Raw genomic sequence first — 23,864 nt, 5'->3', positions numbered from 1 at the left:
GTGACGCCTGACACGAGGTCTTTCACAAGAGAGATCCGGCAAAATTACCAGCAAGTTTAATTCCTGCGTTGTGTGGACCTCTGCATTCAAATGTTTTCTAAGAAAAAGTACATAGCAGTGATAAAATAAAGTGGTGTATGATGATCCCGGGCGGAGGAGGGGGTGGGGGGTACTCCGTATAATGGACTATATGGGGAGCCTCGGCCCGAGCCCTTTATCAGGATGGAAACAGATCCAGCGAGAAAAGATAGTTAGGTTAAGACTTCCAGTTAACCTCTTCCCATAAACTGCCTGGAAATAACTTGTCTATCCATCTTTTTTTTTTATAGTCAGTTTTGGTACTATTCCGCCGTGTTTAATTTCTAACCGATTGAAACGCGGGCGGAAACACCTACATTTTGTACCAACTTTGTTCTGCCAAGCACGCACAGTATTTTAAATTAATTCGATGTTGCAAGCCTGGTTTACGTCCAGCCCTGATGGGTTCTGTACAGCCCCCGAAATGTTCCCAATTCTTGCACGCTGAGACACGATCAACCTTGATCAAGAAACTTAAAGTTATCTGCATATGAAAAGGAATCAAATTCAGTTCCAAACTTTCGTCCTATTGGGGCGGCTGAGGATATGATCATGAACGATCACTTGAGTCCACGTGGGTCCGTGGGTCAGAGATCGTATTCTGAGCCTTCATTAACCTCCATCATTCGGTCAGCAGATTCTACGACAAAAAGTAGGTACTTCATATATGGTAATTATTATGTAAATCAACGTTGAATCAGTTGAGTACTTGCAATTTATGGCATTTTTGCTCTGTGAGCATAAAAAATTCGCTCAGAATTTCGTTATGAAGACCACCAAGACAAATTTGTAGCGTCTGTCTCGCTTTTAAATGGTTCTTTTTTCTCTAAAATGCGAAACCGCTTCAAACCATGCCTCTCAAATTCTCGAACCAGCCGCAGCAGTACTTCCTCTCAAAATATCAACACCGGTGGAACTGTTTCTTCTGGCAATTCTAACGAAAATACACGGCTTCAAGATCCTATATCAAGGGGAAATGAAGGTCTGTTGTCTTGCACTTAAGAATTAAGTTCTTTATGCATTCAGGGGAAAATGATATATGGACGTGGGCATGTCTTCTGTAATCTTTAACCTAGTTTGGAATTGTACAAGTTTCGAGATGGCATTCTTTTTTTACTATTTACTGACTCTTGCAAGCTTAAATAATGCTGTCTTCCAAGTGTAAATCAGGGTACCTTCACTTATTTGACACAGTGACCGTAAATCTCGATTCATACAATTGTGATTTTAAATTTTTATCTGCTCAAATCTCAGCTATTAAGCTAAGCAAAGTAAAATTTTCATTGAGTACTAATTAATACAACCTGTCTAAATGCTACCTGATAATGGAACGTTTCTACCTTTGTAAATTTAAGTGGTAGAGTGGCATAAAGTTGTCAACTTGATTTGTTTTTGAGAAGCACACTCTGTTTTTTTTATAATTTACTGTAATTTCATTTTCATTGTTATTGTTATTTTTTGTTACTAGGCTAGATATTTGTGCTTTACGTTACAGAGGTTACCATTTTTTTTGCAAGTGTGTTCTGTGCTATTCAAGATTTCTCAGTTTAGTTAGGTGAACACACCAAGTCGTAACAATATTAAGATTAAGTTCCATGTGAAGTCACAAAATTCAAGCATTTTAGGATAACAAGACTAGGCAGGCCGGCCATTAAGGTTTGAGCTTCACACCTGTAACAAACTTTGTGAGTATAAAACTGATCCTACAGCAGCCAATATCTCCATTGTCATCAAGGGTATTCAACCATAACATGTATTAGTTTTACAAGTTATGGCCCCCATTAACAGCTCTCATAAATCAGGCTCTAGTTGTTTAGAGGACAGACACTGGATAAGTCAATATCTAGCAACAATAAAAAATGTGTGAAAAGAGTTGTGTTTAACCCCTTGTCAACCATGTACCAACACTTTATAAGTGCATAATTTACGTTTGGAGCTATATGGAAATTGGGTACATTTTAGATATATACGTAGTTGGCCAAACATGAGGTCCGGATGGTCGGATATGGGCCAAGTTCAAGATTTTTTTGCATTTTTTCGTCTGGGTCCATTAAAAATGCCAAAAAAATCAAGGCCAATATCCAGCCATCTTGACCGAGCAAGCTTGGTCAGTAAAGGACTTATTATTAATAATTACCTTCAAGTTAAAGCTACAAAAAAAAAAAAAATCCTGCATACTGCTAGGATTTGAATGTCAATGTGTGGCATATGTGCAATGGAATAAATGTGATGGTATATTTTTAAGGCTGCTAAATAAATGAGAATGATGTATTAGCCAGTGAGTGACACAGTGAGGCATACTTGGAAAGGGGAAATCCACGTGCTCCTATCAGGAGTCAAACCTAAGACCTTCTGATTACTAGTTCAGACGCTCTAATGTTTTGCCATGTAAATAACAGTTGTTAGAAATGTTTTGCGATGTAATATTGAATAATTAAATTAATAGTATGTTATGAAGAGGAATAAATACTGTGGTTTCGTTCTCTTTCGTTCTCTCTACCATTAAATACCAAGAATAATGTTTTTAATTTTTTGAGATGTTTTGATTTTGGAATGTCTGGAATATGGACCAAAAACGCTCGAGTAGTTAGCTAACAGAGACTTTTCCTTTTGTATTTCTTAGCTGTACCAGAAAAATGAACAACTTTGCAAATGCTAAATAACTTTCTAGAAAGAAACGCTCTGCTGACAGGGTAATGTGCTTTAAGAGATCTGGGCCCTTCAATGAATACTGTGTGATTTGAATTATTTCATTTCTAAGCAGATAAAAGTTCAGAAACTAAAGAATCACATGCTACCAAGGAGCAAGGACAAGACCAGGAAGCACAGCTGAAAACAGCTTCTGTGTCCGATACAACTGCCTCAGGACTGTCAAGAAGATCACGCATCAAGCCTACAGTTGTCCCAGTGGCCCGTGCTCGACGAAATGTTGGGAACAAGGATAAAGCAGCTTTAGCTCAGGCTAAAGATGTATCAAAGGGCACAAAGGAGACAAATATCTCTGGTTCACAAGGCCACACAACATCAAATACAGACAATCAGTTGTCCACCAATGAAGCACAAGAAAAGCAAGGTGTTTACTTTGTTAGTTAATATAATGTCTTTGATCGGTAGTAATATTGTCATTAGAATGTTAATGTCACAACAAAAAACTAATATATATACTGACATAATATTATTATAAGAACAAACATCACAGTGAAGCAAGGTGACAAGTATTCCTACCAATAGAAGTCTGTATTGTTGTAAAGTTTCTAATTAATCATCTTGAAAATTAATTAATATATGTTTTTCTGTAAATGCAATTTTATCTTGCAGCGCATGAAACTACTGAAGAGGTTTTGAAATCTCCCTCACTTAAGGAGAGAAACCAGCAAGCTAATGGCTTGATCCGATGTCCAACAGTGGGAAGTCCTGTGACAAATGCTGAGCAGCAACTCCCATCTGTAATGCCAGATCTTGTAATAAAACCATCACAAATGCAAAATAAAAGCATAAATGCTGACAGTGTTATCACAAACACTAATGACAGTGGAGCAGCTCCTTCATTGCTGCGCCGTAAGCGAGTTTTACCTAATTTGGGATCAGCTTCAAGAAAACGACACTCTTCTGTGTCGAAGGAAAATGTTGAGAGGAATCTTGAAGTACCTGAAGTAAGATATAATGAAACAGTCACAACTGAGCATGGTCTTGGACATACCAGCGTGAGTATTGTTGAGTCTCTCTGGCTGGCATGCGACAAGGGACATATTTTTGACAAACAAGAGCAGTTTTTCCTTAAATACATTTGTTTACGGACATTAAGTGAACTTTTAAACATTTGCTGGCTATATCCTTCTTTGCAGTTAGACTATTATTAAATGTGGCTTAAAATTGAAAATTAGATATCCAAGAGGCGTGCTTGAGGTAAATTTTTAAAGCATTAAGTGAAAATTCAGTTGTGTGATTTATTTATTTATTTTTTTTAAAGTAGGCATTTACAGATTGCCTGGATATCCTTTTGTCTAGTAAGCACTATATTGGCAATAATTTCCAAAAATTTGTGGTAAGGATAAGCCAGTGGGATGCTTTGAAGTGACATTGTTAACCCACCCTTGTTGAAAATATCTGGTCAAATGAACAATGAGCTGTTGCGGCACCCATACACTATTGCTTGCATTCAGCTTGTTTTGAACTGTCCCTTAACAAATTTTACCCTCTTTTATCATGTGAAGGAGCAAAGCTCAGTGGAGAACAGTGGGAGCACAACCAAGAGACCAGGAACTTTATCTGAGGGAGAGAAAACTACTGACCATATGATACCTCCAGCTGTTACGCCAGAGACCCACGGCAAGGAAGACAATGAGGAGGAGGAAGACATTGGGAAAAGAAAGGTATAAATGGAGTTTTGTGAACAGGTCTACCAGTGGGGTTGAGTAAAAAGAAAAGGATGTAAGCAAAGTGAATTAAAGGGAAGCAAAAATGTGGGAAATTCTTTTTGAAATTGTTATTAATAATTATTTTTTGTTAAATGTCTAAGCACCAATGAAGGGTTGGGGGCATCACCATCTTATATCAAATTTTAGGTACCGAACTGTGCTGGTACTCCCCCTGACTGACAAAAGTATGCTGTCTGTATAGTAGTCAAGCCCTGTTTTATTGATAGCTCCTATTCCACCTTTTTCACATTGCTTGCGATCCCGATGTACCGAACTATATTTATTTGTTTTGTCTCTCATAAAAGCTATTTGATAACATCTGTCAATCACATGAATCATTAATGACATGTCCAAATGTCCGTGCATAATTGCGTGGAACCTCACTGTCACGCAATTCCCGGTCAAGTAACTGAATTTTTGCATGTACATGTAGCCCTCAGTTTAGTCAGAGAACATTGCTCTGTTTATTTATTTATGTATTTTTTTTGAGAAAAAGAGCCAAAATATCAAGTCAGCAAAAAAAAAAATCAGCAAAGAAAAAAGTGAAATTTAAACACTCAGATGCTTCACAGAGTAATGTACTTTGATAAATGGAAGACCACATGCAAAACAAATCAACCTAAAATTTGCCAAGAATAATGCAGGTTCCATGAGGCTGAGAACAAATAGATGCACCAGGGCATTTGTTTTGGAAAAGACGAACTGCATAAAAATACTCTGAAATACATATTTTGCATAAACTGAGTTGATAGGGGAAGTTGTTGGCCCAGCGTAAATTAAGATATTCAGTAAATCAAAAGACTTTTTCAGCACAAGCCCTTCATGGGCTTGTGCTTTTGGAGTGTGTTTGATAAATGACCACTCCAAGAAGTCAAAGGTTTTTTCAAAATCTCTAAAAAGCAATGTTCAGTGCAAACTGTTTTGTGACTAGAGACAAGGTAATTGGGAGGTGTTTAATCCTCTAGGACAATAGTCCCATCCATGCCATGTATACCATAATGACTCAACCTATTTCTGCAATTTTTGTTTGTTTGTGTGTGTTCTCAGGGTGTGAAGAGAAAGCGAGGTAGCAGGCCTTGCAAACTGAAGGAGCCTCTGGATCCTAGCCAAATGACCATGCAGCATTTGATCTACTTTAACCCTAAGACCAACCCCATGACGTAAGACATGTTTTCACTGATTCAGTTCTGTTTTACACTACACCCAATTACCAACATCGCCCCCCACCTCACCTTTCTAATTTATGTGATTTGGTGCCTATGACTGCTGTAAAGTGAACTTGATCATACAGTCATATGTGACTATTTCCAGTTGTACTGTATACACACTGTACATGAGCAACAGCTGCGATGCAGATATCCTTTTGTTATGTAAGAGATCAGGGATAATAAGTTGCATAAAACTTAATGGTGGGCGTAAATGCTATCGTAAGATGTTTAAATACTGAATGTGACTGGGCTGAAGGTCTGGCATTAACAGGTACGCCTGACATTAAATTTTATGCAACTCACCCCAGGTGTGTATTTTTAACCCCATGGGTTTTCATCTTCACACCTCCACATTCCTTTCTTCCTAATTCCTGTTCTTTGTGTTTAATTAATATGTGGAAATAAAGTATATGTATACTATAATTATGTTCTGATTGCTCTTGTAGGTCAAGTGCGGCAGAGAAGAAAAAGAAGGGTGGCAGAAAGAAAAACAAGAAAGGCAATGAGTGAGTTTTAAGGCAGAATGACCTAGTTTAACTGTTTAATACATGTGTATTTAATATCATGTGATAGCTAGTGGTTATTTTTACAAATATGTACGTAAGACAATCTGAGGTTTCTCAGTATTGATGTGGCAAACCATTCATTCGGTGGATCTTCAATTTCATTACATTCACATTCTTATATATCACATATACTGGTATCAATTTGCTACTCAATGCACTTTATGTAAACTTAACACTATTTACAGGTGTGCTTAGAAAGGAATGTTTTAGAAATGTCTAATCACTGTCTGTCTTGATTGTCTATCAGTAATAAATTCCACAACATTCTCACACAGCAACACAGAGAGAAAAAAAAAATTATAATTATTATACATTAAAGTTATTATTAATAAGAAGTTGAACAGTCAGATAGAGCAAACTTAAGGTTTCTCATAGGTCGGCAGTAAAGAGCCATGCAGGGAATTTCATTTCATTTAATCACTCCCTGTTTTCTGGAGGATTTTCCCACACTCTCACAATGTTATTATACTTATTAATTCAGTGTTCTACAAAAGTGGTGAAAAAAATCTCCGTAAAGCAAACAACAGCTGGATATTACAAGTTTTTTTTTAAATATACAAATGAGCTGGCCTCAAACATCTCATTTTGGTCATTACTGACATAAAGCCATGATTGTGGTGAAGTTAAAATCGCAACACCCTAGGAGAGACTAATACCCCAACCCCTATATGAGGCCAAAGGCATGAGGTCAAAGGGCAAAAGCCAGGGTGCAGGACATGCTGATCAATGTAGAAATGACTGATGTGTTATTTCATGTAACCGTGTTCATATTGTCGCAGAGAAAAAGAGCTAGAACAAGAATCAGATGTTGTGAATAATCCTTCATCAGTGTCTGGGTCACCAGCTAGAACAGATCCAGCACAGAACAGCAAAGAGGCAAGTGTTGATGAAGATGACACTGATGGTGCATCAGTCGCTCCACGTGTCAAGCTTGATGCAGATGGCAATATAATCCTGGATGAAGAAAGGTATTACATAGGTGTATGCTAACGAGGCCACAGCTTTAATTTGGCTTAAGTTTCCTTTCATAAAAAATAACCACAACTTACCAGGAATAAAAAAAATTTTGGTCTCACAGTTCGTTTTAGCTTGTATCAAGACAAATATAGATCATTAAAATATGGAAATATTTGCATGAAAAAAATTGCAATACAAACCCTGTAATCCCTTAAATTTTTGCTTGCGAAATCTCAGTTTGTGTTTTCATTTTGCTCATACATTTGGACTACTTAGCAAACAATTAAGTTGTAGAAGTTGTGTTTCTTTGGCCCGTTTGTTTAGCACTGTTTTGACATTTTATTTTGTACATTTAAATGCAATACCTGATGAGATACAATTTATTTTATTTTACAGCCTTGTCATTCCTAAATCACCAGAAAAAAACCTTGATGATAGGTGAGCAACTGGTACCTGACCTGCTTAAAATGTAGCTTTTATATCTATTTTATTTATTTAATAAACCCCTTCAGTCGCCTGGTATATCAGAGGATAAAGCTGAAGGCTGATAGATTGTCCAAAAAATAAACATTTGGCCAAGGAGCAAAGTTTCAAGGGCAACTGTGCAATTAACCGATCAGTTTCTGAAACATGCACGCTTTACTATGAAAAAGACAAAACAGCTAGTGATGACCATGGTGTGATTGCAGCCATTATTAATGTAAGCTGACTAGTTTAAATACTGGATTTTATTAAACTGTGATTGGATTATAGCAACATACTAAGACTTAAAACTAAGAAGTTCCTTCTTTTTTTTTTTTCATAAAAAAAATCGGGCAACTGATATATCAAATAGGAAGGCTGTTATCTTCTGATGACATTTCCCATAATCTCATTTCAGTGAAATCGTTTATGAGGATGCCGACGAGGTCAACTTTACTGCTTATTTGAGGCAGAGAAAAGTAGGGAGGTGGTCACTTGAAGGTGTGTTACATGAAGTTTGAAACAACCATGCAGTCTTTTTATGAGCAATCCCCCCCCCCCCCCCCCCCATATCAATATGTATTATATTCTCCCCACTATTATTCATATATTTCTTATGGTACTAGTTGTGATTTCAAAATTAAGCCATTTGAAGGGTTGTCTGGAAAAACACCCTGAGTGACGTCTGATAAACTGCTTAATTCTCCATCCAAATTGCCTTGTATTCACTCGTGAAACAAAAGGTGAACTTGACCTTACATCAAAAGTCAGTTAGGGCCTAATTTCATGCACCCCTACGTTTTACATGTACCTTTGGTGATCATTATCCTTATTCTCATGACCTGTGGGTTTAACTTGATAATCATGTTGTTGTGAGAAGAAGCAAGCTGGTCACTATTGGGCTTACATGTACTTTAAGGGCCTCAAAACGTAGGAATGTGTAAAAATAACCTGCCACACGAACAAGAGACATCTCTGCTCAAGTGACATTTGTTTGAAGTTGGTGATTTATTTATTTTTTTCGTTATTTTTTTGCCTGCAGAGACACAAAGGTTTTACAAGGCACTAAGCCAAGTAGGAACTGATTTCAGTCTGATGTTGCCACTTTTTCCAAGCAGAATAAGACGAGAACTAAAGGTACAGCTGTATGTGACTTTTATAAATATACTGGTACTTGAGAGTCAACAAGATACTGATTTAAACAATGTATTTACTGACGCCAAAAAGGCCAGTTTGTTTGGGGCAGAGTGTATCAGTGAGATCGGAATTTGCTATTTTTTTTAGGTTCTGTTTTATGGCTACAGTCTTTCATTAAACTGAGCGCAGACATCTCCTATTTTCTTTGAGCAGAAAGGAAAAAGGAGATGTTTGTGTGCAGGCTATCCTTTAATTTGAAACTGGAAAATTTTTGGTTGGCAGAAGCGAAAAATAATGAAGTAGTCCAAGGGTATTTTAATCTTAGCTCAAAGTTTCACATGGAAAAATAAAATGCAGATCAGTTGACTACCTTAGTCAATATTATAATGTCAGTAAGAGCAGTCACTCATAAGTCATGGATGGTAAACAAAAGTTAAATATTCTCTTGGTTTGTTTGTTCTGTTGTACTGCTTGGCTATTAAAGGACTGGGGAATTGTTTCAGTGTCTGCTGTCCTCAATCAACAAATGTTTGTGCATAAGTTGCCTTATATCGGATCCACAACAGGGATGTTTCTTTGCTTCTTTTCAGGCCAAGTTTAAACGGGAAGAGAAGTTGCACAGAAGCTTGGTGGAAAAAGCGCTTTGTAAGTAAACTCATAAGACGAAAACCACTTTGATTTTTAGATTAATTTTTTCGATTGGCTGTCCTGTAAACAGCTCTGCCTTTTTCCGTAGGGATTGCCCAGACTTACCCAGAGTCTCTCTAGCCGACCAAAGAAGCTGAGAACTCAGGGTATGCGTTTGATGGAAAAGGGGAGGGGGGAGGGAGAGACAAGGAAACTTGCTTTCCATTGTAGGAGTAAGAAGGGCTGGAGGTTGGAGGAAGAGGGTTGTTAAAGAAATTGAAATGTCTGTGGAGGGACATCCTTTTAATTTCTTCATAAAAAGGAGGTTCATTTCTTTCCCTCACAGTATTGGCAGATTAACTAACAAGCCCCGTTCTGTCCAATTTTTTCTCACTCAAAGGCAATGAAATTAGTGGTAGAGAGATGGTTGTTTGAATTCTTGTTTTATTGTTTTGCTTGTTAGTTTTTGAGGTCACCGTGGTAAACTTGTGAATATAATGGGAAATCGTCTTTATTTTCTCTAGGTGTTCGGAATCCAATCGAGGTGGAGTTATTTACACCTAAAGTTGATGGAGAAGAGATAGATGATGACGTGTCATGTTCTGGCAATAACAGTTCATCACAGCAGACTTAAACATCAGTAAACAGTGCAGCGAGAATCTACTGAGGGCTACTGAGCCCACAAACATGCCTATCAGTGGCATGGTGCTAAGTCACACGCGTTATTCCTGGCAACAGGCTGATGTCACAATTCGTGTTCGTTATCGACCTTTGTGTTCTCTTCCAATCTGCTGCCTAGTGAACTGTCCATTTTGACACCATGGTCGCAGCACTTATTTATCTTTAATTTATCTTCAAACTTATATGTACCCTGAAATGGGGAGAACAGTTGGAAAACAGAGAGTGTCACGTCCCTATAGATCAGACTGCATAGTGGTTTGAACAGAGAAATAAAGATAGATTTCTTGCTTCATTGGCATGTGTGCTTCTTGTATAAACTGAAGCCAGAACAGTTTTAATAAAAACCTTTATACAGGGAGAGCAGAAGTGATATTCAGTGGGGGCTGTAAACGTTAACGTTATTCTTGCCTTGTCTTTGGATTACAAGTATGACATTGTTATAACTCGGCTCCTCTGCCTCCCTGTGTTATTCATTTGGTATGTGTTGGTACCGGTACATGCCATTTTGATACAGACTATCTCTACACAAGCAGAATATTTTATATGCTTGTGTTCATATACACATGAACCATGTTTTGGAGCCACAAATTGAGCCCTTCAACAATGTCAATATTTATAGGCACATGTGTGACCACAAGTTCATCACTGTTGTTGTTGTTGTTATTGCTGCCCTCCTTCCCCCACCCCACCCCCTGTTGGCTGCTGGAAGTGTTTAGAGGACATTGTGCAGTTCTAGAAAAAAATCTATACCAACCCCATGGAAGGTCATCACAAATTCCTAGAGGGAGGGGGGTTTAAAAAGTCAAAATTTAAGAAGCAAAGTATGAAGTTATATTGGAATTTCCTGGGGAACGGAGGGTGCAAAACAAACAAGTTTATACAACTTCGCAAGGGGTTTTAGATGGGCTTATAAACGGAGGGGCTTCTATCCAAGAGGGTTAATAACTGGAATAAAAATATCGTTTCAAAACGAGCTATAGCAGTTTTGATTAAAATTTGTTTATCATTTACTGGTTTAGCTTAAAACGTCAATATTTGGAACAAAATAAAAACTAACAACACAACCAAAACTAAAGGGGGGCTTACAATCACTAAAGTGATGATATCAAAGGCTCTCACCTAAGTTAGGAATCCAGCACAAATAAGCTATAAATTGAATGATCCGGGATGCAATGAGAGTCTTTTATGATGTGTCCACTTACAACAACTTAAAGAGAAGAGATTAAATGCAGCTAGCACACTGACAGTGCTGGCTTGGGAAAATGATTGAACTTTTCAACTGCTCAAGTCACAGAATGCTCTCATGAGTGTGGCAGTTGAGTTGTGAAGTGGTCAGAAAAAAGTTACAAAAAAAACACTTTGTTTAATTCATTTGTTGCTCAAATACATTACAAATAATTTTAATGTAACCAGCTGACATAACATTGATTTTCCAAATATTTTGAAGATAATAATACTATTATTTAGGATCCTTTTCTCCTCCCCTTCCCCCAGTTATGCATGCTAACAATATTTTTGCAATCCCAGGACTGAAAGGTGATGAACCACTTTACCTCTAGTAAATATAAAAAAAAACTAGGAAACTGCATTTGACAAAAAAATATGTAATAAAATCACTCAGCGGAGTATTATTTGAAAAATGGTTTTAACTTCCAAATTTTCAATCATATATTGTTTATTTCTCTGGCTCAAATAATAATAATTCTTACTATTAATGGCAATGTTGGGAGATCCATCATAACACATCACTGATGATTAAAAAAATTAGTCCTTCATCGCAGCAATTCACTCTGCTAATGTTCATTTTCATTCCTCGCTGACGTAGCAACACAGCTTCTTTAGAAACTAACCCTTATAAATCTTGCAGTCAGTCAGGCAGGAATGTGTAGTCAGTGTGGATAATCATCACCAAAACAAATTATTATTGTTAAAACTAATAATTATGATAAAAACATGACCACAAATTAATTCTTGTTGCTAAACAGAAAACTTAGTATGTAAATAGCCATAACTTTTGGTGAAAGTTATTTCAGCTGCATCTGTGGGCTGCATTGTTTTTTTACTGCTGTTCATTGAACTTTTGTCTTTTTGGCAAAAATTTGTGCTGCCCAGATAATGCAATACTTCAGAGAGAAATAAAACAAAACACTGAGACCAAGTAGAACTACCACTATGAGAAGTAAGACATCTAGAAGGTACAGTTGAAAAAACCATAAATTATCAGCTTGACTTCTTAAATGTAACCCTGCATTACTATGTAGCCCATACTCAATCCAGTCACAAGCCTCTTCAGTGGGCGTGACACGTCTGTGACGCATAAGTTTGGAAACTCTGACAGCATTCTCTTTGTATTTGGAATTTCGAAGAACTTCAGTCACAACATTTGTAATGAGGGTTGGTGTCAAATCTTTTAATTCCAGTATGACACCAATCCCAGCCTCATGAACTTTCATGGCATTTGCTGGTTGATCACCAAACAAAGGTATTACAACCATGGGTGTTCCATGATATGCACCTTCAAGAACGCTGTTTAACCCACCATGTGTCAAAAATACCTTTCTGGCTTTGTGGCCTAGGAGATCATTTTGTCTCATCCATGGTACAATTCTGATATTCTCACTAACATTTTGACGAAGCACCCCTTTATACTTCCATATCACCTTAGCAGGTACATTAGCGAGTCCTAGAGCAACAGTCTCCACAAAATCGGCCTTGAAGTTTGAAATGACTGTTCCAAATGAAACAAGCACTAGATCTTTGGGATCACCCTGAGTAATGAAACATTCCGTTTCTGTTGAGAGTGGTTTAGGTGGGTCTGGAAGGATGGGTCCAACTATTTTCACGTGAGCCCCAAAGGGCCTTGGAAAATCCACTGCAAAGTCATTAGGAATCAAAAGCAAACCACTAGCCCTGAAGACCTCACCAAGACTCGAAAATTTACTGTCTTTCACGTGAGTTCTCCAGAGATCTTCAAACGGCGGCATAAAAACAAATTCATGCATCACATACCCTAGAATGTAGAGCATAAGGTTTTGTACCCTGTCGAGAAATAATAACTTCTTAGGAAGTTTGACAGTTCCGTGGGGAACATAAGCTACGGGAGAAGGAAAGTTATGAATGAAGCTCACATAAGGGTCAACAAATCCAATAGGAGCCAAATCAACACGACTAACGTTCAAAAGGTCCGCCACAATCGCACAGCAAATACTTGTTATATCGCAGACGACAAGATCTGACTGTCTAAGGTTATCCAAAAGCTCTCCGTTTTTCAGTAAGCTTTCGCAAGTAGCTTTCCAAAAGTCGTTTCTCTCAGTGAGATTCAGCATTCCTTCTGCTTCTTTAATTATGACTTTTTCGAGGTCTTTACCAGTGATTGTAGTAGCATATGACTTCACATCAAGCCACGTTAAGCTTCCTCCAGTCTCTCTGAGGTCTTTCTCCTGCCATACTGGAACAACAAGGGTGTATTTATAACCTCTCTTTGCAAGCTCTCGGCCAATTTTTGCATAAACGAGGCCGTGGCTTGTGCCTATACTTGGTATTCCAACGATTTGGGATTTTTTCGCCCCGCTAACAGCAACGGTAACAGATAATAAAGTGAGAAATAAAATAAACTTCCTCATTTTACAGCTGATTCGCGGCTTTCATGAATGACTGCGCCCACGATGTATGTACATTCTATGGACCATTCCATGCACTCCAGTGGGGGGTGGCGGGGGAATAAATGAGTCACGCAAACAACGTCACGCAACATTTTTTTTTTTCATCCTTGGTAGCCAGGTACGATATTTCATTGTGTGACTCACATGGGGCAACAAAATTGTAGTAAGTTATTTTCTCTTGGTTAGGCTTACGTCTGTAAAACGTACGGAAGTACGCAAGTGTACGAGAAGATATTTGCAAATGTTTTTAAGAAATAAAATACAAACAGCGGTGATAAACATAACAAACTTGAGCATTCTATATAACTTGACGTTTCGCCTAGTCAAAATACATACAACTATATATAATAGTGAAAGCCTTGACGTTAAAGTTAAAGTTAAAGTTATGCAAAAAGTGCCCTCTCCTCCCCTCCCCCCCTCCAAAAAAAAACCAACAACAACAACAACTGCTCTCCAGAATCAGCATACTGAAGGAAAAAATTAGGGACAGTTTAATTTCTGATGGGAGGAGGGTTGCGTAGTTTTTTGTTAATGTCTGCCCAAAAATTCAACGAGAAATTCAACGTGCTAAACCAACTCGTTCTCGGCCCTCTTGGCATTTCTAATATCGGTATTGGTTTTCGAGATCACGTCAACAGGTAAAACTAAGATGTATCGTCTACACAACGTTTACGCTTGTTACAATTTTCTTCACCCCATCTTCATTGTTTGGAGTACATGTAATGGCTATTAGTATCCATAAATGGCGCTCTGTCTTCATCACAGGAACTTGTGACGCAAACTCCGTGATTGCCTGTGTGACCTACTTGTTTCAGCATGTGTATTAGTGGGCAAAACTCGCGTCACTTCCTCCACCAAAGTCAATCGTGACTCATGAGTAACTCTTACGCGTTTTGCAGCGCTGGGTACTGTTGCATTGATTGGTTCATTGTTGTTGGTGGTTTCTTGTGAAGTAATTGGTAAGCAAAGTTCGCGCCACTTCTCCACCAATGAGAAGCCAAACCAAAGTCAATCGTGACTTATGAGTAACTCTTACGCGTTTTACCGCGCTTGGTACTGTTTCATTGATTGGTTTATTGTTGTTGTTGGTTTCTTGTGATTGGCAAGAGTAATTGGTTAGCAAAACTTGCGCCACTTCCTCCACCGATGAGAAGCCAAACCAAAGTCAATCGTGGCTTACTCGCACAAGATTCTTTATTAGCATCATCCAAAAATACAAATTGGATCTTCCAATGCTAAACACTACTACTACTCACTACTACTAGAACTAAGTGATCACAAACTTGGCTATAAATGTAGTGGACTCGGCGAAAATAACATCATGCAATTCTCAAGTAGGCTTTGAAAAATAGAAAAACCTTGGCTTCTCTATCTGGACTGATTATCAGTGATTTTTACTAGTTTATCCGGGCTTGGATTGGGCCTATGTGATATGTGCGTCAAGTTTGCCGTTTGCCGTAAACGTCAATCTCTATCGGACGACCGCGTAGGGGGAGTCCGATTTGCTTCCTCACGAGTGTGATTACAGACTGAAGTGGACGACACAATGTCCTGTTACCAATTAATCTTGACCATTACAATTTCGGAGACGAAATAACTGTGATGGATAAACAAAGTTTGAGTGAGACGTTTTCGGAATATATAGAAACAACCGTTTTATTTACGAAATACACTGTACGTGGGGAAAATAAGGAACCCGGTAAAGTGCAACTGTCCCATCACAACTCGCAATGGCTTGTGCTGTCCAATGACACTGTCCCATCAATAGTTATGATTAACTTTGATAAATGGTTTGCACGCCATAATACTTCAAATGTAATATATACATTAAATGGTTTGAAGTACTATCTTCACGCCATAATTACATTTAACTGTTGCCCTTGGCTATGTTGCGTTAAAAACCATCTGTGTAACTTCACACGTGAAAACCATCTCCACGCCATTTGTCAGGGGCTTTAAACGTTTCACGGCTGAAAATCTGTTCAGAAACTCTTAAGCGTCTCAGAGATTTAGCTAGATTTGTATTGAATTCTAAAGAAAACTAGTGTTTTCTTGGGTGTGTTGTCATCTAAAATGTTAGTAACATAAGAAAATGAATCCCTTTTGGTTTCGAAGGGACAAAAATGTCGTCAAGAGGGCTAAACAAGGTCAGCTGGCATTTACGAAAAGCCAGCGACACCTCATATATCAAGGGAGATGACGTTCTGTTCCCTTAAATTTTCTGCGCCTGAAAAAAATTCAGCTAAAGAATTCGAACAGATTGAATTGTGTTCGACATCATAGTGATAAGGAAAAACCTCATCTGCATTTACTTTCAACACACTTTTACATTCGCGACTACAAAACTAGTTTCGTCAATAGACCTCGTCAGTTGGTAGCCACAGTTTGTTTTTAAAATACAGACTTTATATAATATCCTCGGTTTTCACGTGACGTCACCAAATTCTAGAATTCAAAACTGGGAGGCCTACAAAATTTTTACCTTCATTCAAGGAAAGATTACCTAAAAATATGTCTGTTCACAATTTTTTAGCTCGATGTCGTGCTTCCTTTTGAAAATAGAACAGTTTCAATTTCCGAGTTTCCATCGTGCGTGACATAAGGAGGACGGCCGTGACAGAGCTTTTCCGTATCTTGAAAATGACTCTTCGGGTGATTTTCAGCATTCTAAACAATTTAAGTTTGAGGAGAAATATTAATCTAAACATTCGAAAAGTCACAAGGGCAAACAAACCTCTTTTCTGGCAAAAGTGAACTCCAGATGTTTTTTCGTATTTCCGGCCGACACAAACATGGCGTCTCCATACTAAGCTCTATAAATTTATGTGGAACATTTTGTCAAATAACTCGAGTACGGAATGCCACACAGACCTGACACTTGGACAGATGCCTTATTTACTTATCCTCTATACCATGTCAATTTCTTGACTTCATTCATGGAATGGTTTGGATTTTTTTTCTCAATGGCGTGACAGTGAAAACCGAGAATAGCACGAGGAATAACCCTAGTATCTAAGTAACTAATTGAATTGTGTTCGCTTACACGAAAATTCCTTTTGGAAAACAGAAAACAACATTTGAAGTGTTTTTCTTAAATATTCTCGTTGTGTGCCCCGAATTGTCATATGTGATCACTTAACCCAAATGCTGGGACACGGTTAGTCAATCCAAATTTGCCATATACAATACAAAATACAAAAGAAATTATCAAAGGCTCATACATATTCATTATTTCCACGTGTATTGGAAAAAGATTCTTCAAACACATTTATGGTTTGTTCTTAGTTTGAAAAATCACGTGATATTTTTTAGCGGTGTTCTTTTTGGGAACAGTGAAAACTTAGCAAAATCTCCCTAACAATACCTCTGTAAGTTCGTTCAATAGGCCGTTTTACAGTTGTGCTTAGTGACCTGGCCTTGGATCGGAAAAGAGGCTGGAGGTGACCTTATTTTGATACAATCCTCACAGCTTTTCATGTGTAAATGCAAACTTGTTAGTATAAGAATGTAACCGCGAGGATCTTTCTTCTATTTGATCTTTCATCCGCAGTTCAAAAATATATGTTTCATATATTTACATTCATCTATTCATCCTTCACGGGTATATTACGAACTCACAATATGACCAGCTCCCAGTTGGCTTGATAGCTCAGTTGGTAGAGCACTGCAGCGGTATCGCAGAGTTCATAGGTTCGAATTCCGTTCAAGCCCGAAGTTTTTCAGGCTTTCTTTTCGCAACTGCTTAAGTTGCGTTCTAACTGCGAGGAACTTTCTTCTATTTGATCTTTCATCCGCAGTTCAAAATATACGTTTCATATATTTACATTCAAGTATGATCTACAAATGAAAAGTTGTGAGGTTTGTATCAAAACAAGGTCGCCCCAACCTCGCTTCCAATCCAAGGCCAGGTCACTAAACACAAAAGCCCCGGCTATGTTATTACAAGTGGATTACTCCCAGGCGCTCCCACGCATGGTTTTGTCGCTTCTTTTTCTTTTGCGAGGGTAACTTTTCATAGTCATGACATCTTGAGGAGAGTCATCCGACAGACGTTCCGCAGACACTTTGGAATTCTTTTTGAAGCTGTAAATAAAGAATAATTATACTGGTTATTAATTACTCAGTATGGTGATGGTTGTCTTCTGAGGCCGAGTTTTTGGGGACATTATCTGGATTTTCCAAAATCAAGAGTACTTCGAAAAATTAAATATATATTAATATATAATATAGGAATTAGAGTTTAGAACTCCAAAAACGTGTATTTTAATTGAAGGAGAAGACAAACTTAAACGTGCAGTGAGAGTACGCCATGTTTGTTGAAAGTTTACAGCCCAACGAGTGCCCGATGGAACGACCGAGCGAGTCAGTGACATTTCCGTTCATGACGATAGCTCGTTCATTAAGCATGCACGCATTCAAGAGTAAAAAATGGGCCCTGAGTTACTTTGTCATAAGGATAACAAACCGCCAGTCACCATAGGTTTTGTATAATACCGCCAAATAAACTTAGCCTGCATAACCAGCGTCCTGATTTTGCGAGAGTGGAGCGCAAGGAGAGAGGAAAAGAAAATAAATATATTTATAATTTAAATTTAAGACATCAGAAATAAAAAAGTTTAACTCATGTGACACGAATCTAAGATTCAGGAGTACTGTCTCATTTACCAGAATAACCTCCCCTCTCATTTAAATTTCTCCTTCAGCTCTATTTTATAAACGGCCTTGTTGCCTTTTTGCTATAGATTTTTTTATTTAACGCCTCTCCACGCGGTTCAGTTCATAACCAGCTAGACGCCCTGGGCGTGTTTTTTAGTAAATACGTTACGAAGAGATCGCAGGAGCTAAGAAAAACGCCAATGACTTCTGTTGAAGTTTAGATTAATATCCCCGGAACAGATCTATTGTTCTAGGCTTCAAGTATCCTCGGATACCCAGGGGCAGGTCAGGAGGAAGTCAAAACTGGTAAGTTTTTTTTTTTTTTTTTTATCTCGCCGGGCCTAGCCTCCCACGCAGACGTTCTTAGTGGTTCGTCACGCGTTCGTGGGGCAGGAACGCGTGACGAACCCCTAAGAACGTCTGCGGGGGAGGCTACGCGCGGCCTAGCTTTTCGCTTGCTGGAAAACGCTCGCTATACAGGCTAGGATTCAAGGCAGAATGGAATATCGGCTATACGGGACCTGGCTTGGAGAAGCAACCTCATCATGTCTTACCAACAATACGCTATCACGATGACCACAATGATCACGAATACTCCAGCACTGACACCAATCGCGATCCATTTCCAGTCGTCACTACTTTGATGTTCTGTCGGACCTTTTGTCGGTGAACTAGGAGTTGTAGGCATAACCGAAGCTTGTATATCAGAGATATTTGCCCCGATAACACTGCCAAGCACTGCTTTGTAAGTGATGACAATGTTCAGCAACGTCTTCTGAGACAGTACCGAGATATTTCCAATAGACAGTCCAAGGGGCTGTTGCACATAGAAAGCGATCTGAAGAGAGCCTGATGAGTTGCTAGGGTAACCGGGCAAAAGGTGAACTTGGTCAGCGGTATAGAGCTGCGAAGGGGAGCGCCTGACAAGAAAGACAAGCTCAAATGAGTAAATTATATATATAATTAAATAATTGAATAAATGAGTTTATTAAAAACTGGATCATTGTATAATGCAATTCGAGCGATTTGATTGGCTTAGCGGCCATGGTATATTTAACAATTATTCCACGAGCGCGCGTTGGATATGAGATGATAGATAGCCAACGAGGCGCGTAGCGCCGAGTTGGCTATAATCATCTCATATCCAACAAGCGCAAGTGGAATAATTGTTTTATTAAAAACAATCAAGAAATATTGCTAGATCTAACTGATTTCGCTGTGAGAGAAGAACCAGCAGACAATTTAATGGCCGCCATTTCTTGGCTATGGTATAATTGCTCATATACCATGGCCGCTCAGCCAATCAAATCCCTTGAATTGCATTATACAATGATCCAGTTTTTAATAAGAGCCATTATACCATGCCCGAGAAATACAGACCATTAAATTGTCTTCTAATTGTTCTTGCAAAGCGAAATCAGCAAAATCTAGCAATGTTTCTTGATTGTTTTTAATAAAACAATTATTCCACGAGCGCGCGTTGGATATGAGATGATTATAGCCAAACTCGGCGCTGCGCGCCTCGTTGGCTATCTATCATCTCATATCCAACGCGCGCTCGTGGAATAATTGTTAAACATACACGTAAACTTGCCATTGCGGCGCGTCTCATTTCAAAATTTGTCAGCCAAAGTAGATTGTTAACATTCCGAAAGATATTGCCATTTATTATGTTATTTGCAGCTCATATGAGTGTAACGTCTTTCACGTATATGCTGCCATTTGGTTCTTGATGCAAGTATTTTTGTATTGCACTTGTACTGCGAAACAAGTTGCAGTACGAACCTTATCATTGAGCATTTAACCACTCTTAACTCCAATAATCTTGTCATGTTTTTGTTTGATAGTCGTTTGTATTACCTTCTACGCCTTGCCTCCTTTAGTCCACATACTGTCCTGTTTGCAGTACAGCTTTCCGTGGTGACATTCGCCATTTTGTTTTTGAAAGACGTATCGGTTGCAAAATCCCATTGAAACTGTCAAATAGGGTACCAACAAAAGGTTTCCGTCAGATCTATGTATTAGACCTACACAGCTTTTACAACATTAAAAATGAGGATTTTTATTAAGGTGGAACTAGTAGTATTCTTTAGAAACCCATCGTGAGGTTTACGTAATGAGTAGTCAAGTCTGACCATTAAAAATCAGTTGTTTTTCCTCCTTTCTCCCACCTGCAATTTTCGAAGTAACTAGAAAAAACACAAGACAGCATCTATATGTTGGTTGCTCCTTAAATTGTCCAAACGCGTTTTAACAAAACAAGAGCGAGAGCAGTTTTTTCCCTTTTATTTTTATTTTACTTTAAATCAATAATTCAGGTTGCGAACTGCAAAATACGAAACAAAAGCAAAATGATTTCGTCAAAAAAACAATGTTAACTAACTCTTTCATAGCTTACATTATTTGCGGATGCAACTGAGAACTGTACTGCTTGTTCCTGTTCCTCTGTTGATGGTGCACGTGGTGTGGGAGCCGCACCTGGATATCAAACAGTATTGTCAGTTACTTTAAAAGCCTTTTTTCCATTTGTCGGGAAAATCCTAGACGATCGGGGATTTCACTGTTTCCCGACCATTCCAGATTTTGCCGAGATATCGGGAAATCGCCAGACGTCTGTCCCAGATCTTAGGTATTCACCGGTGACAGACACCGGTGTGGGGGAGGGGGGGGGGGGGGGGAGTGGGGAACTGGAGCGAAGCAATTTAGAGGATTGGTAACGAGCTAAACCTGTCGTCGGCGTCCCCGACAGTACAAATTTAAGTTTTAATATGTCGGGAATAATCGCCGACCATCGCAGAAATCTGGGACGCGTCGTGAAAATAGAAACACTCCCGATTTTCCCGATGTCTAAGATTTCCAGTTTTCATTAGTCGGGAAAGCCTGGGACGGTCGGGAACACTGAAATCCCCGATCGTCTGGGATTTCCCCGAATATGAAAATTAGGCTTTTACAGTCAATCCACATCCGGATGCGTGACCAGTATTTTTTAAAAATTTTAACCAGAGAGAACGATTTTTACCTAATATGTCTTATCCTGGTTACAGCTCTATTTTTACTAGTATTTTTTAAATTCGAAATGTACATGTCAGTTTTGAACATCGCCAACGAGATCTCTTAGTCCCGTAGAAATTTCTCTACTGTTATTGACGATATTAGACTATGAATTTTAGCATTAAGTATTTCTAGATTAACAAATGTTTCCCAAGTATTTTGAATCTTTTTTTTCCATGCAGTTAATGCATCTTTTTCGGAAAGATTTCCAAAGAAATGTTCAACATTCCGTTCAAATGCCAAACATTACAAAGATGAATTTGAATGGGGTGTCAATCAAACGCGGACTCGGGGTGGGGTCGGGGTCTCTATTTTTATAATTATGTTTTCTTTTCTTTTTTTCTCTTTTTTTTTTTTTTAATGTTTTCCCTTTTTTATGTTTTTTTTTCTTTTTTGCATTTCTTTAGCGCCGATTTTAGTATTACAGAAAGCGACAAAACAAAAAGTTGATGCCTGAATATTGAAACACTTTAATGTTTGTACCGTAAATTGCTAAGGAACTGGTAGTCAGAGAGATTGCAATACACGTTTACATGACAAGGTAGTAATATCTGATGATATTCAAACCAAGGCAACAAATTAAATGTTGTTAAAAGCAACAGGAATGGTCTCAGTTACAACTGTAGTCATTTATTCCTTACAAACACAACTTTACACAATGCTTGTCGTACTACTGAATAATTGCCCATAGTTCTGCAAGAGAAGGATTAAAGTTTACATATTTGTGTAAAGTTGTGTTTCCACGAAATAAATAACTACAGTTGTAACTAAGATCATTCCTGGCCCTGCAGGAAACAGTGAATTTTGTTTCTCCTCGAGGTTCTTGAGGAAACAAAATTCGCTGTTTCCCTTGGGGCCAGTCGTTAAGTGCTTATATTATCTGTATATTAAATTTTGGCTCACCTCCGGCCGTTGTTGGGGCAGCAGTGGTGTCCTGTTTTTTATCATAAGACGGAGAGAAGAATGTAGCGTGCGTGGATTCACAAATTAACGTGTTGTTTATCGGTCCTATGGCATTCATACCGGTGGAAACCCAGATATTTTGCAGGTTATCAAAGAACTTACACGCAGCCTCTTTACCCAATGGCACATAACTCACGGTGAACGTTAGTCTTAGGGGTGTGGAGAGTCCTTCGATTGTGAGTGGAGTATTTGAAACCTTTGGGTCATTGAAATCAAGACCAAGAACCTAGAAAATGAAAAATGATATAAATGAAGAAGGTTCAGGAAAAAAAGCTTGAACGCATTCTGTGATCTTCCAGAAACAACCAATACTGTGGAGCTCGGCTTTATGGCCAGCCGGTACAGATGCGGCGATTTTGTTGTCTCTACCACCGCTTAAGTTTGGCCTGACATAACATTCATAGCATGTTTAAAACACGAGGGCGCAATATGCACTGACTGTAGAAGAGCCTAACCCTCCTTACTTTTCACAATAACAGATTGGCAATTTATTTTTGTAAGTGGAAGTTTGAAACAAAACGTAAAACTCTATAAAAGACATGAATTTTAGCTTTATGTGCACAATTGCGTAGCTGGGAATGTACCAATCACCGTTAGCTCATAACAAGTTGGGCTTGCCTGCGTTAGCGCGAGCATGTACCATGTACTCCCAGGCATGCACATACCTCTTACTAACCGAGTTCGAGGTTCGTACTGTAAGTTACAGATCGAGTTTTTAACCTATGATTTATTCCGCTTGGGCCATAAATCAACGGGAAAAAACGAGGATTGTAACGTGCAGTACGGACCGAGAAAACGAGGTTAGTAGGATATTTATTTACATCTCTGAGATTAATCGGGCGTGCGGAAAAGGAACAACTTTGAAATCAAGCATTTCTATGGTTCATACCTGTGAATCATCAATTTCAAAATCAGCACTTTGCTGGCTTGTATCCGCGGCAATCAAATTGTTGGTGTACTGGACAGCCCTCAGACTCACACCGCTACAGGTTGTTCCATCCCCGCACTGTCGTGGGGAACTAAACTGCGCCGCTAGGGCATCTCCGGGAGTGAACTTGGGAGCCCCAGGCTTGCTGCTAACATCTATCTCATCTTTTAGCAATGTCACTTCCACCTTTACTGTTCCTAATCTGGGATCCGAAACTTCTCGCGGGGGATCGCCAAGGATAATGCCGCCACCAATGTTGTCCGCTACTTCGTCAAAAAAGTTCTTCATGTTCTGCGTACGAATAGAATGGTTTGAATATTTGGTAATTAGCTTTTATGTCGTGCAAACATGCTAACGTGGGTGGTAAAATGGGGATTGCTGTTTTTTAAATGTCTCTCAATTTCTTTCATTTTTGCGTGTGTTGTATACTATTAAAAAAAAAATTCAGCAAAGATTGGATCTCACTAAAA

General features: G+C 38.6%; 3 protein-coding genes across 4 annotated transcripts in view; 1 reads left to right on the top strand and 2 right to left on the bottom strand.

Annotated features, from left to right (window-relative positions):
• Window positions 1–762: 762 nt before the first annotated feature.
• Window positions 763–10,426, top strand: LOC146456733 (uncharacterized). Of its 2 annotated transcripts, none has more exons than XM_085092682.1 (12): window positions 763–1,060; window positions 2,843–3,151; window positions 3,397–3,782; window positions 4,293–4,451; window positions 5,544–5,656; window positions 6,151–6,210; window positions 7,050–7,238; window positions 7,624–7,665; window positions 8,108–8,190; window positions 8,732–8,826; window positions 9,417–9,471; window positions 9,978–10,426. In XM_085092682.1, the coding sequence occupies exons 1-12, from the start codon at window positions 910–912 to the stop codon at window positions 10,085–10,087; spliced, it is 1,752 nt and encodes a 583-aa protein (XP_084948808.1). In that variant the 5' UTR covers window positions 763–909; the 3' UTR covers window positions 10,088–10,426. The 2 variants fall into 2 exon arrangements, with proteins under 2 accessions (XP_084948808.1, XP_084948807.1); XM_085092681.1 differs by having other exon boundaries at window positions 784–1,060; window positions 2,840–3,151; window positions 9,978–10,228.
• Window positions 10,427–12,051: 1,625 nt separating this feature from the next.
• LOC146456732 (UDP-glucuronosyltransferase 2C1-like) lies at window positions 12,052–13,819 on the bottom strand. Its single transcript, XM_085092683.1, has one exon. It carries the CDS (start codon window positions 13,755–13,757, stop codon window positions 12,204–12,206), a length of 1,554 nt encoding a protein of 517 aa, XP_084948809.1. The 5' UTR covers window positions 13,758–13,819; the 3' UTR covers window positions 12,052–12,203.
• Window positions 13,820–15,292: 1,473 nt separating this feature from the next.
• LOC146456731 (uncharacterized) overlaps window positions 15,293–23,864 on the bottom strand; it is a 10,444-nt gene continuing 1,872 nt past the window's right edge. The window contains exons 2-7 of the mRNA XM_085092685.1: window positions 23,356–23,685; window positions 22,407–22,692; window positions 20,851–20,930; window positions 20,313–20,428; window positions 19,007–19,372; window positions 15,293–17,879 (exon numbers count right to left, since the gene is read on the bottom strand). Of these exons, the coding sequence (XP_084948811.1) occupies window positions 17,747–17,879; window positions 19,007–19,372; window positions 20,313–20,428; window positions 20,851–20,930; window positions 22,407–22,692; window positions 23,356–23,685 (1,311 nt within the window). The 3' untranslated portion in view covers window positions 15,293–17,746. The remainder of the gene's footprint in view (window positions 17,880–19,006; window positions 19,373–20,312; window positions 20,429–20,850; window positions 20,931–22,406; window positions 22,693–23,355; window positions 23,686–23,864) is intronic.

The sequence above is a fragment of the Pavona decussata genome, unplaced genomic scaffold (assembly GCF_977016875.1).
Source record: "Pavona decussata unplaced genomic scaffold, jaPavDecu1.1 SCAFFOLD_254, whole genome shotgun sequence".
Lineage (NCBI taxonomy): Eukaryota > Metazoa > Cnidaria > Anthozoa > Scleractinia > Agariciidae > Pavona > Pavona decussata.
Note: the sequence above shows the minus strand (reverse complement) of the source record. Positions and strands in the feature narration are given on the sequence as shown.

Bases quoted from the DNA above. Each gene is read 5' to 3' on its own strand.
- LOC146456733 (XM_085092681.1), top strand. From the start codon at position 910: ATGCGAAACCGCTTCAAACCATGCCTCTCAAATTCTCGAACCAGCCGC. The intron at 3,152-3,396 runs GTGTTTACTTTG...TTTATCTTGCAG, and splicing joins TGAAGCACAAGAAAAGCAAG to CGCATGAAACTACTGAAGAG. The intron at 9,472-9,977 runs GTAAGTAAACTC...TATTTTCTCTAG, and splicing joins CTTGGTGGAAAAAGCGCTTT to GTGTTCGGAATCCAATCGAG.
- LOC146456732 (XM_085092683.1), bottom strand. From the start codon at position 13,757: ATGAGGAAGTTTATTTTATTTCTCACTTTATTATCTGTTACCGTTGCT.